This window comes from Loa loa (genome assembly GCF_000183805.2).
Source record: "Loa loa unplaced genomic scaffold supercont3.19, whole genome shotgun sequence".
Taxonomy (NCBI): Eukaryota; Metazoa; Nematoda; class Chromadorea; order Rhabditida; family Onchocercidae; genus Loa; species Loa loa.
The window spans coordinates 177,521-191,334 of NW_018108199.1; the positions used below are offsets into that span (position 1 = coordinate 177,521).

A 13,814-nucleotide genomic window follows, 5' to 3' on the forward strand; every position below is an offset into this window, starting at 1 on the left:
GTTGTGTGTGNATATATATATATATATATATATATATATATATAATAGAAAAGCTTGGCTGCAATGAGTGAATTACTTGGAAATAATTTTTTGAATGCCTGATGTGAAGAAATCACAGATATAAAAGTCATGTCTTTCAATTTGCAAACTTCGATAAATTTCATTGCAAAACCGAAGCTCTAATTCCATTAAAATGATGGTTAGCACTACTCTGATTCCCAATGAAGTAAAATCAGGGCCAAGTGGAGTTCCTAATAAGGTCTTTAATTCGTGGACGAGTGATGAATGGATTGGACGGAATGGTTTAGCAAATGAGATCGTGAACCTTTGGCGCAAAAGAGGCCGAAGCATATTCATATGATGATATTATTGACAATGATGGTTGGATGGATAATGATCATGACAAAGAAGAACTGATTATTTTTCTGGGGGTAGAAGAACTGATTATTTTTCTGGGGCATACTTTTGCTTTTGTTTGCAGACGAGAATTTTTTTTTAAATTTTCCAAAAAACAGAATTTAGAATATTGGACTGAGAAAAACTTTGATATGAGAATTATTCGCAACAGTACTGGACACCGAAGAAAGAGAAGAAACTTTGAGGAAAGAAGGAACCTTCAGAAAAAACTTTGAAAAGAAAGAAAAGAAATATATCTGCTTTCTTTGTACATATCAACTTGGTGATATTTTGGTTATTGTTAAACGAAGGAGCCTTATTACGACCTATTTATCTGTATGGTGATTTTGCTTAGCGATGTGCTATTAGACATTTAGTTTAGTTCCAATGTTATCAGAAGCTTTCAAACATGATTCATCTTCGAAACAACAGACTTTGTTGATGATGACTTAACAAAAAAAAAGGTTAAGTAGGAGTGAAGGACGAGAATTAATAATATTCGTGCTGGTGATTTCTCTGGTCTCATGTACTATTACTTTCTTACGAAGTTTAATTATTCTGTAAACCATTTGGTTCTGTTCAAATTTCTCTTTGTTCTTCAATGGAAATAAAGTGCTAAAAAAACACATCAAAATGTAGCATTATGCTTTAAGCTTTGTTGCTGCAATAAACAGGGATTTAAAGTTTTTTAAAAGGTTAAATTTTCAGTTCAATTTATTAAAAATATCAAAGGTATTTCATAAATTGCCAATGAGTCATAAATACGAAATTGGACATCAATCCTTGACGCAATACATGTTTGCTTCATAAAATACAAAAAACTCGTAGGTTTTTATGATATGCCTAGGCTTGGCTAGAACAAGCTATTATTAGTCGAAGCACCAGGTGGACATCACAAAATGTCCCATAAAATAATGATAAATCGAATTGTCTAGTATAGCTAATGTTCTTTTCGGATAAACTGCACTTATTCTATGTTATGCAATTCAAAGCAAATCTGATTATTGTTATCGTATCAGTCATATTTGCGCTTCCTTTCTGAGAAGTCTTCTGCTCATGACATATATTGTAATTTAATTTTAGTTTTAAGCTATAATTGGTGCAAAAAAATTTTAAGAAGAAAAAAAGTTGAAATTTAAAGAGAAAAAAAAGCACTAAAAGTTGAATGATTATCATTAACTGTATCAGATTCGCAGGGAAAAATGAATTCGAACAGTTTGTTCATCACATCTAACCTTCCGTATTTCTATTGTTGCGTCTAACCATGTTTTGCGAATGTCATAAGGTCAAATGAATCATCGACCTTTTATTCTACTTTCTTATAAACAATTTGTTTTTCTTATTTATATGGGAAATATTTTACAATTTTGCCACCGAATTTAGATCTTCCTTTACATTGATTAGAATGAAAATAATCGCACCTTATTTTAAGTGTGAAAAAAAAAAAAATACATAAAAAATCTTTCAGCAAAAATATAACCAGGCATTAAGAGACTTATTCAGTAAAAGGGAAGATTTCAAATAGGCTCATTTCCTGCTCTTGTCTGACATAACTAACAATTTCAAATAATTATTTTCAAAGGGATTATAAAGAAAAGAAACTAATACACTTTCAGAGATTTTAAACCACACAATAGTATACTAGTCTTTGTCTTTCTGATATTCCACTTTCATTTCTTTTCCTTATTAACCTTCGAAAAATATTATCAAATTCTCCACCCCTTTGATATTCGATTATTCTCATCTTTTATGTATTAAAAATAAATTTTTTAAATTCTTATATATACATATATATTTATGTAATATTCATTTTGTACTTATGTAGAATATGACGCGGATAAAAATACAACAATTGATAATGGATAAATTGATAATCACATTCTTAAAATAATTGATAATAAAATATTGTATGATTGATCGAAAGAAAAATAAAAAAGGAACAAAACAAAATAAAAAAGATAACAGATGACACTGAAGTGAGATAAAAAGACGACACATGATACATGTATCAAATTATGTTTGATTCATAGAATATGTGATGCGGATTGTGATAAAAAGGGTAATATAAGCATTGAAATGATAAGGTGAATTTCAAATAGCAGAAAGGGAAATTGAAGTTTTTCTTTTTTCTTTTTTTTAAATAAGTCATACTTTTTGTTTGATATTATTTTGTTTGTTTGAAGTGGAGCGAAATTTAATTTATTCGACAAAAATTTTATATGAAATTGTAGGAAAAATCTATTCACCAACAAAATTTAAGAGCATTAAATCAGAACAACAATTGCTGAAACGAAATATATTCTCTGACTGATGTCTCTTCTGATCAATTATAAGCTGATTATAACATGTGCTATCATATTATCATTAGTATTGATCAGTAATTAATCATTCCGTTTTTTTTCACCTAATTCAATGTTACCATTTTTCAAAAAAGGAAAATGTAACATATAGCATAAACTTATCATTTAGCTTTTCTTCCCTTTCATCGGTTTGATAAAGATTTCCGTCCTCAAATCAAAATCAACATTGTTCTCTATTTACATTTTAAAAAAAAGTTTTTTATTTAATTATCGCACCTTTCTCTCGCATTTTACTTCATCTATTATAATCTTTTCCAATCTTTTCGCTAAACATAAAGTCTTAATTGATGTCACCGCAAAGTTCTAATGATTTCTTAACTTTTCCATCTTTTGATCTATTCAATAATTTTAAATTGTTTTAAAATTAGTCTCAAACAATCATTGGGTTTCTTTTTTTTTATCCCACAATGATGCACATTTTTCACATTTAAAATTGCACTGAAATATTATTTGCTAATTCTCCGCCTTTCAGAGGACAAAAACACTTTAGGCGCTTTACTCGTATTGGCATCTTTAATAGCAATTTGAAATCTTAGAATTCGATGCAATGTTCTGATGGGAAATCCAGAGGTGATGACTGAATTGGATTCAGTTAACCTGTTTTTCAACTACTTGAATATCATCTGGGAGATGATTAATGCGCAACTAATAATGAGTTGAAGGAAGCTGAAGTATCGAAGTTATGCTGCTGAATCTTTTTCCCATATTCGTCTTATTATTTGTTTCGGAACATCTCGGGAATAAACTATTATTTCAGTATGGTAGGAAATAAACTGATAAAAGTATTCTCCAAACTCCTCTATGTTTCTATATTAAAGTTATATGATTACAGTCTGCAAACCACCGATGAAAACGACTTTTTTTTTAAAAAGTCGTTTTCACTTAATTAATTATCGAAACTTGATGAAAATGTTGAGGAATGAAATAATACAATTAAGGATATGATTATTCTCGTCATAACAATTTATTCATTTATTTTATACTTTGAATTAATATAAATAGCTGTATGCTTTCTCTCCGCTTTTTAGTCCAACAAATATCAATAGATAATACTTATTAAGTTTAACATAGATCTAAAGCTTATCAATACAGAAAAACAAAAAAAAAAATCGTTTCCAATCAATTAAAGTTTTCATTCTTAAAATCTTACATGTATTTGCAAGATTTACATGCATAGATATTAAATAATATAATAAGTAGAAGTTTCTAAAATTATGAGAAATAGTTATTTTATTATAAATCTGATTTCTTCAATTCTCACTAAAACTCATTTCTTGTTCATTTCGGAAAAATGTTGAGTGTTATTAAATTATAATTTTTACAAGTGCTATCTAATTTGCATATTGAAATTATATGTTCCAAATTATTTAGTTTAGCAAAATAAATCGTTACATTGTGTGATACGGTCGTAAGATTTTCATATTTTCCAGCGTTTCAATATTTGCAGTAAGTTAGACTTTCCAGTATCATACTGCAATTTGATCTAAATTATGGTTGAATGATTCATAGTACAGAAATATCGTCTAACGATTCCGATTTCACGCATTGTCTTTTGAAACAGCAGATGAATTCATTAGATGCATGAAATTCTTGATAAAATAATACTCGAGTCATTTTTGATATTAATCTATCCGATGCAATTCTTCACTCTTACCCGAAACCAATCAATCAATTTATGCAATCCTATAGTTAATATTTTGAATTAATTCATAAACTACATTAAATTAAAGTAACATTTCACCTGAAATGACATCATTTCATCGAAGAAATTTCTAATAAAAAAAAATTAACCTTTTTCATCAAGAATGAATAGTGCCAATTTCTTTATTTAAAGGAATTGCTAATAGAAGTAAAAATTAAAAACTCTTTTATCTTATGATTATATATGGGAGGACGATAATTGAGTAACGAGAAATATCACAACAGGTTAATTAAATTGACTCGCTGCTATTTTGCCTTCACCATAGTTTACTTTCAACTTTTTCAGATATCATAGAAATGTGATCGATATCATATCGTCTAAAATTGTTATCATTTATGGTATATGAAATTTATTTTAATTAAAAATTTTTGTCTCTCGCTTTTGTCATTATTAAATATCATAATTTTTGATACCAATCAATATTGACAGCGCAACTGTAACAGCTGATACGATACGATTAAATTGATATTCTTACAATAGTTCAGAAAGCTTATCGTTTAAATTATTCTTTAGTGAAATTCTTAGAGATATTTTACTAGGCTATCAATAACTAAAATGATGATGTCCAGTGGGCATCTTTCTCGATTATTTATCTATAAATATGATGAAAGGTTGTCATATCTAAAATATTATCAAATTTACTTCCATATAATTTAATATAAATTAAAATTAATTTGTATAAAAATGCTTAACTGTTGACATTTTGATGAGTTATTTATAAGATGGAAAGCTATGAAATGAAATAAAAATCTAGTGATTATTAAAATTATTTCAGCATATTTAATTTAATCTGCCATATTCCAATTTAATAATGGTCAAATTAAAAGGAATTGAATATCTGATAGCATTTACACTAATTATTGGACTTCTTTTTGCGATAAATAGTTTATATATGGACGATATTTATAACACTCAAATAACTTTACAACAATCATTTTCCCGCTTTTTTGAACAAAGAAATCATTCCACTGGTATCGTTTTACAAATATATTTATTTCAACCTTAGCATTTCGATTCAAATTGATTTTCTAAAATTTCGATATAAAATTTTGAATCGATATAAAACTGCATTAAGTTCCACCAATACTGTAAGAGTAAATTTTAAGTGGAATAGTTTGAAGGAAAAAAAAACAGAAAATTTAAGTCAAAATTTTTATAAGAAAAGAATGAAACAAATAATGCAACATACCATACAATTCTATTAATTACTCACTCACTTTTAGTTTCAGTTATTTTTCATTTGATGAAAATCTTGTATCAAATGAATTACCTTTGTAGATTTGACCTTGGAAAAGAATCATAAATGCCTCCTTGTTAAACTTGACCCCTGGGACCCTCAATTAATCCCATATTTATATCCCGACTGGGATCCATTGCGAATGTGCCGCATAAATCGTCAAATGCATACCGAACTTGAAAACGGCACAATTCGAATGCTTAATGATACGTACGTTTTCATTTTATCAAATATTCTTAAAATATTTTCTTTTTGCTAATCAGCTTTCTCTGTCATTTCAGTTCATTAAAATTTAAAATCTATGAATTTGAATGTATGTTTCCACAAATTAATTTAATTTTTAAAGATGCTACAAAATTTTTCTAAAAGTAATAAAGAATAGATAAAGAACAACTTCTGTAATAGTTACAAGGAATAGAATGTATCATTTCATTGAAAGATAGATTGAATATTTATTGTCATTCCTTTTGTGTAATGACATCTTAAAGTAATTCTAAAGATTTGATTTTAAAGTATAGGCCTGTAAGCCTGTCTAAGCTCAGATTGACTCGTTTATTAAATCATGGTTTAGAACTTCGGAATGCCAGTATCGATGCCTTCATATGAATGGTGAATTAAATTTGAAACCAAGTAATTGGATTAAAATGAAAAAAAATGAAGCATATTACGAAAGCTGTGAATTTATCGAAACGCATTGCATGAAAAATAAGAAGACAACCTTCCGATACATTCATGATCAGGCTCGTTATTCACACTCTCTGAATAATCATTTCAGTTTTTGATTTCAATTAATTACAATTTATTGAACTTCCTTTATTTTAAAAGGTCTTTTCATAAAGTGGCGAGAAAAAATAAAAATAGCGAATCAAATTTCCAAGTTTAAAACTTTCGAATTTTCGATTTCATTCATCGATTTTTCAATTTTTACATCAACTTTTTATATACGATGCTATTTATTCAAAGTAATTCAATTAGCAACTTTCAATCAATAATTCAATTAGTAACAAAATAATTCAATTAGTAAAATTCGATACATTTCATGGTAGACTTTTTTTCGAAATACGATGATTACGTTTTTTTTTTGCAGTTAATAAGACCGAAAGAAAAGGTATTCCAAAAGGAAGACAATTTACATCCAGGTGTATTCATACTCCTTTTCGATTCTACCTCATCTTCTTCTGCAATTCGCACACTTGTGCAAACCAACCAAGTGATTTTTTCATCAAATTCAAATTTATCTTTTGAATTACAAATCATGTCATTCATTATCATAACTATTGATTTTTGAACATATTTTCCAGCAGTGACGGAGTTTAGCTTATTTATGCAAAATATATTTAAATGTCAATATTAGGAGACACTGCTAAATCTATGATGACCGTTTGGTCCAAGTAAATTGTATGATATTTATTATTGGTGACAGCAGTAATGAAGTGACAAAAGATTTTTATAACTTTATCTGGAAAGGTGCAATAAGAAAATGAAGTTTGAAATAAAAGGAAAGTAAGCTTTGAAATGATTCACTAAAATTCATGTAAAAGGACGTAATTCTGAGGTTCTGCGTCAATTGTACGATGCGACAACATTTTACTATCACAACAAAGTTGGCCTTAACAGTCGACCAAATGCTTTCGCCATCTTTTCAGGTTTTTTTTTTCCTTTTTTTTTGCGTCTTCTGTTGGGAAAAGAAAACCTGAAAGTTTCCAAATATTATTTGATTTGATTTCTTTCGTCTTCTTTTTAGTTTCCCTTTCTATTTCCCTGATTAATTTTATCCTTTAGATTATTTATAATCAATTCATTTTTTATTAACTTTTCAAGTCTTATTCATTTAAATTTCACAAGCAAAGTTTGTACGTTACAAATTTGTTTGATAATCTGATATTTGTTAATTATGCTTTAACAATTTTTGTCAATTTGGCTCGATGATTTTCATTTGATAATTCATTCTCGTTAATTTGTGTTGCGATTATTCAACTCTTTCCTCTTTTCAATGTTTCTAAGAATGTGTAATTAAGTTTTTCGAATATATCAAATTCTTATATTCAAAACTTTTTTTCCTTATAAAATTAGAACTTTCGTTTTTTCCACTATTCCAGGAACTCGTATATCCACACTAGATGAAAATTTTTTTCCTGATAAAAGTGATTCGGAGTATCCAGATTCGTGCAAGGTAAGTTGCTTTAATCCTTTAAGCATTAGCAATATTAAAGAATAGAAGAAAATTGAAGGCGATTATTTGACATCGCTTGATAGTCTTTGCACCAACAAGATAAGTCCAAATATTTAGATGAATGGTAAAGTTTGACTTTTTCTTTCCTTTATATCTTTCTCCTTCACCATCCTCCCTTTGCTGATATGATATTTACAAAGAGAGAGAAATATAAATGCATCAAAGTGATGAATGAATTTGGTCGGAAAGTAATGTCCACTCATCTTTGTGACATAACTTTGATATTTATTTAACATACATTTTGCTGGTCTTTTCAATTCTGTCAATATCTCATCGTAGCACTTACACCATACATTCTCGATTACTGTTGGGCATGTGGACGTACTATTTTCAATTCTTTAGAAACTTTCCGGTCGTATTTGCTACTTTAAACTTTCCAACTTTCCGTTTCATCTCTTTCTCTCACATTTCAAATAATGAGTTGAAATTAACGAACTTAATGATTATTAATTGCGTTTTAGAATGGTGTCAAAAGAAATGAAACTATAACTTACGATTTCATTGATCAAAGTTATGCATCAGTGATAGCGGAAGATTGGATTGGTGCATTTAATTGGCCAAATTGTAAAGGTTATGACCAACCTCCGACTGATCACTTTTGCAAGTAATTCAATTAGAATGATGTTTATTTAGACAAAATAAAATGTATTTGGATGTTTTGGAGCTCAGTAAACCTTGTATAAAATCAAAAAACCTTCAAAGTTATTTTTATTTTTCAATTTTAGGAGTTTTCATATTTTGCCTCTTATTAGTATAATAAAGAGTAACATAATTGAATAAAGTATAGAATGACAAATGAATGTTTAATTATGTTTACTTTCGATAATTTAAGTTCAGTTTAACTTGAGAAAATCGAATGAACATTTGAGTGAAAGCAAAAAAATTGCATGGAACATATCAAAAAAGTGACAATTTGAAAATATAATTTGTTTATATGAAGTGCTCTGGTGTTACGATCTACCGGTAAGCAGCCGAACCAGGAAGAAAATGACTTCGACAATTATTTTTATAAGGGAGAATGCCAAGAACCTTATCATAAGTTGATGAATTTTGTGAGCAAATTCTTGAACGAATATAACGGAATCTCAAAATTCGCTATGATATGGTTATCACTGATAGCGCATGATTCACCTAATGGATTGTATCGTACTGATAAGGTTCATCATTTATCCTCACATATTGAATTCTTTTTTGTTCGATTTTCTTACCAATAGTAGTGATGAATGACATGAAATAAATAGAGATATTCATGCCAACTAAAATTTCCTCTAATCATTTATGCTTTACAGTATTTCGCCAATTTTTTTCGTAAACATGTCAAAGACTTGAACAATTCATTCGTATTTTTAATGGGTGATCACGGGATACGATTTGGCAATATTCGATCCACTCGCCCAGGTCAGATGGAAGATAATAATCCATTGTTTACGGTAAGACTTCATGTTTGCGACAAAAAAAAATTAACAATTAAATGAGAATAAATGAAGGACGCTTAAAATTCAGATCTTATCTTCTGAAATATCAATAAATTTCACAGCTTTTCTCCATAGATTTTCGTAGACTATTTGGCAGTTTTCTTCTAAATCGAAATTTTACCTAAAAACTTCCTATCAAACTTCCTTCCACTTCAGGTAGCATTACCGAAATATTTACGTTCAAATGAACAGCTTATTTTGAATTTAAAACAAAATTCTCGAAGGCATACATCCCAATTTGACTTCTATGCAACACTGTATGATATAGCACGGTATGCAAGGAAAGATAATTTCCAGAAATGGGATGAACACGATTTCAGGTTTTGTCTCAATTCCTTAGGTCTCATTCTTTCTATATATATATATTATCGAAAGATTACAGTAAGCATTGGTAATGTTTGCCGTCAGCTTATTTAAACTCAATGCTAACGAACTGATCCAAATGAAATTTACAGAGCTATTTTATTTTTATAAAAAATTTACTCTTTCAGTTTTTGCATAATTTTTCAACCATTGCTGCCAAATTATATCGCTGTTGATTTCACTGCTCCCTAAAGGAAAATTTTTACAATTTTGAAGGATTTCAAAATTGTGAAAATGCTTTATTGTATGGAATTTTTTGCGACACATTTATTTCAATTACAGGAATGAATTTGGTGAGATAAGGGGCGGAATTCGTGCGAAAAGTATTCTGAGACCTATTTCATATGACAGGTAAAACATTATGCGATTATTTCCATGGGAAACACAGATTTGATGCTTTGATTTTTTTAGAAAGAGAAAGAAAGGATAGGATGATGGAAGATTGGTTAAAAAGTAGTAGCAATTAAGTTTGTGATTATGACTTCTTTTTAAGAAAAATGAAAATCTTAAATAAAAAAAATCATTTTTCAATCAAATCTGATTTAAATTGGCACAATAATTTAACTGTGTGAAGTTTATCATATAGCTTGCAGAACATGTGAGGAAATGGAAATTCCAGAAGAATACTGTATTTGTGAACAAACTTGGCATAAGATAAATATTTATGGTGATGATGTGACAGAAGCTGCGCAGTTACTCATTGCTAGTATCAACGATTTCTTGAAACAGAAAAACCTGACTGGAACCTGCGAAGTGCTCGATTTTATAGAAGTAATGTTTTAATTTGAATAAATATTTAATAAACAAAATGATTAGATGAAGGTAAAAAAGGCGTAAATAGTTATTAGTTGTGAAATATGCAATAATAGAAGAGAGCTTTTATATAGCTGCTTCCAATTTTCATTGTGATAACCTTTCGTGTGATAAGGTCGCATAAGCGATATGATAAGGTAAAAAGTAATACGCAATAGTGATAGGACCGTATAAGAATATGGTTTTCTTTTATCACATATTGCATTTGTCGGAGAAGCTAATTTGTTGATTTCGTTATCAGCGACATAGATTTATTCAGGAAGTAATATTGTTCTTTCACAGTATTACTAGTTAACAACAACAAAAAAATATACAGTGTACAGTAAATTGATAAGCAGTGATAAATGAGTTATACAAAAGCAAGCAATATGATCAACTAACAAATTCCTTGTTGTTTTGTTAATAGGTTATGTAATGGTTGAGATATCAGTTTGTTCTTCCTCGAGTTGGGGTATACCGCGGGAAAGTATCTATTTAGCGGAAGAAAAGATTATCATAGTTTACTCTCCAATGATGGCGGATAGGCGAAGAGAATACTGTAGATTGTAACAACAGTGTAGCATTTATATATATATATATATATATATAATGTATACACCCAAGATTAAAGGAGGAGCTTTGATAAAGTCCGCTGGGGTTGTCGTAGAAGTATGTCATAGAGGTATAACTGCATCTTAGCATGGTCCGTTATGCAGCCATGAATAAGTACTGAGATATCTTTGTGATATTCCCTCCTTTGTCAGCTTATATCATTGCCTTAATTTCACTTAAGGATTTTATCATCCTGTCCGGTAGATATTGTAGAAATTTCATTTGAACATAACCTTTATTCGGTAATCTGATAGGATCCAGGCTGTATAAAGAAAATAATGAATCAAAATAAAATCCAACGAATTTAAAGCATTGAAAATCATTTTGACGTTAAAAAAAAATTCTTACTTCTCTTTGTTTTCTTCATTTCAATTGAACATTTTTAGGTTATTTCAGCAGAATCTTTTGAGGCAAAATCATTACTGGATGTAGTTGTAAGAGCTTCACCAAGTAATGGAAAATATGAAGCGCAACTGTTAAAGAAGAAGGATAAGTTTGAAATAATCACAAAAGTACGGAAGTATTATCATACTTTGTTTTTTCGTTTCATCATTTTGTACGATTATTGTTTCCATTTGTTTAGCGATACTGTTTTTGTCACTTTTTCTTTTCCTATTTCTTTACTTTCTATACTTTATTTCCATTTTATATTTAATTATTATATTCACCATCTTGTTTATCTATCATATTTTATTATTTGTTTAGTAGTATTTAAGAGTATTGTATTATATTAATTTATTAGATGGAATTGTAAGCGGAGGTAATACGCTATACATATAGCAAAAGCTGTTCATCTTGCTAAATAGGTTTCCAAATTTGTAATTTTGCTCATTCAGATAACTCGATTGGATGAGTACGGTAATCAAGGATATTGTGCACCTGATGAAGAGGTTCGATCATTGTGTTACTGCCGACAACAGCTGACAACATTTGTGCCACACTGATAATAGATGCGATGTCATTTGGTTTAACTTTTGATAGGGGATGCTGAAATTATTTGTCTATTAGCTGACTTTATTACGCGGATTTCGTTCACTTATTTTCATAATTTACATGTGGATTGTCACGTTATTATTGTAATATTAAAACAAAAAAAAAAAGCAATCAATAAAGATACATAGTTCAATGAAATGTGATATGTGAAGTAGTACTTAAACCATATTTCCAATGTCTCTTTTTTGAAAGATTTTTGAATTTGATTTACTTGTTAAGAAAATTAATTAAATAACCTATTTATCTGTCAATATAGTCAGCTTAACTATTGAAGTATGAGAGATAGTAATCCCTAGAATGAAATAATTTTGATATTTCAGCAGATCAGTAATAAGATGATGCTTAATAACGGTACAGATATGTTCAGTTGCTAACTTCTTGAGAAAATTAAATCTTTTTGAATGTCAACTCGACGAAATACTGTAAACATTACATTACATCCACAGTTGTATTATTAATGATTTGCAACGATAAGATTTGGGAGAATAAATTTGTTATGCTATTAAAAAGTTTTTTTTTTCCAGAATACCTATTTCTGGAATTTTCCGTTACGAGTACCGTATTTTCATTATGAATATATGGTACATGCATCAGATTACATTATAAATATTTTGTTTTGGATATGGATGGATACATTTGAATTAACCTTATTTGCTTTTTCTTGAATGTTTAGCTTTGCTGGCCGATTTTTTTTTTTCAAATTATTTTATAAACAACATAAAAATATCTGATGACGAAGTTTAGTTAATTAATCGTACCTTACCAAGCTTCATTGTATCTTCAAAATTAGATTTGAAGTACGCACTATGGTTGTGTTATAAATTACAAAAGTAAAAAATGAATCTTTCCAATTCTATAAGTCTCTTTCGATCTTTTTCCCAAACTTATGAATTTTGCATAACGCTCATAAATTATGCTATAATGATGATATTTTATTAAATGATTTTCAATTATTAAAAGGTCAATAAACCTCCTAGAACAGCTGATAAAAGTAAATTTATGGAAATTTTAGAAAATATTTACAATGGAAAATTCCAGAAAATATCTATTAATTCGAGAAATTATCTACATCAAGCCTAAAACCAAACACTCGAATATTCGTCGTACAAGCTTTGTATTCACTCGAATTCTCTGTAAGAAAGGATCCCCCGGTCATCAGTTTTTAAATGCTTGGTGAAAAATGTTTTATAGAACCTTTTTCACATGTGTGTACGTGACTTACTCAATGTAACGTGCATGGGACGTACATGTAGGTATACTTGGCGCAAGCGTATGTCACACACACATATGTCACATGCATGCATAAAACAAACGTTTACGTTATATACATTTTACTAAAACGTGCGTCACATGAAATCACACAGCCGTATTTCTCGTACACGTATGCCACATAAACGCCAAGTACATATGTGACACGTATGTGACGTAGTGTGTTGTCACATACATGTACGTCACATACGCGTTACGTGCATGTATATCCCAGTGATGTTCGTCACATCACGGTCACATACACTTACGTTACGTACACTTTATGTACACTACGTTTCATACGTTACATACACAGAGGTTGCATTAAATACGTCACGTACACGTACTTCACATACACGTCATGTATACGTTTGTCACTACGCCACATGCACTGTCGCAAAAG

At 29.2% G+C, this 13,814-nt stretch overlaps 1 protein-coding gene across 1 annotated transcript; it reads left to right on the top strand.

Annotated features, from left to right (window-relative positions):
• Positions 1 to 5,837: 5,837 nt before the first annotated feature.
• LOAG_07878 (hypothetical protein) lies at positions 5,838 to 12,270 on the top strand (the record flags this gene model as incomplete). Its single annotated transcript, XM_020447554.1, has 13 exons — positions 5,838 to 5,905; positions 6,267 to 6,439; positions 6,742 to 6,905; positions 7,251 to 7,341; positions 7,795 to 7,868; positions 8,390 to 8,532; positions 8,869 to 9,085; positions 9,218 to 9,358; positions 9,560 to 9,723; positions 10,049 to 10,117; positions 10,360 to 10,537; positions 11,557 to 11,682; positions 12,007 to 12,270. 13 exons carry the CDS (start codon positions 5,838 to 5,840, stop codon positions 12,112 to 12,114), a joined length of 1,716 nt encoding a protein of 571 aa, XP_020302228.1. The 3' UTR covers positions 12,115 to 12,270.
• Between the last annotated feature and the right edge of the window lie 1,544 nt (positions 12,271 to 13,814).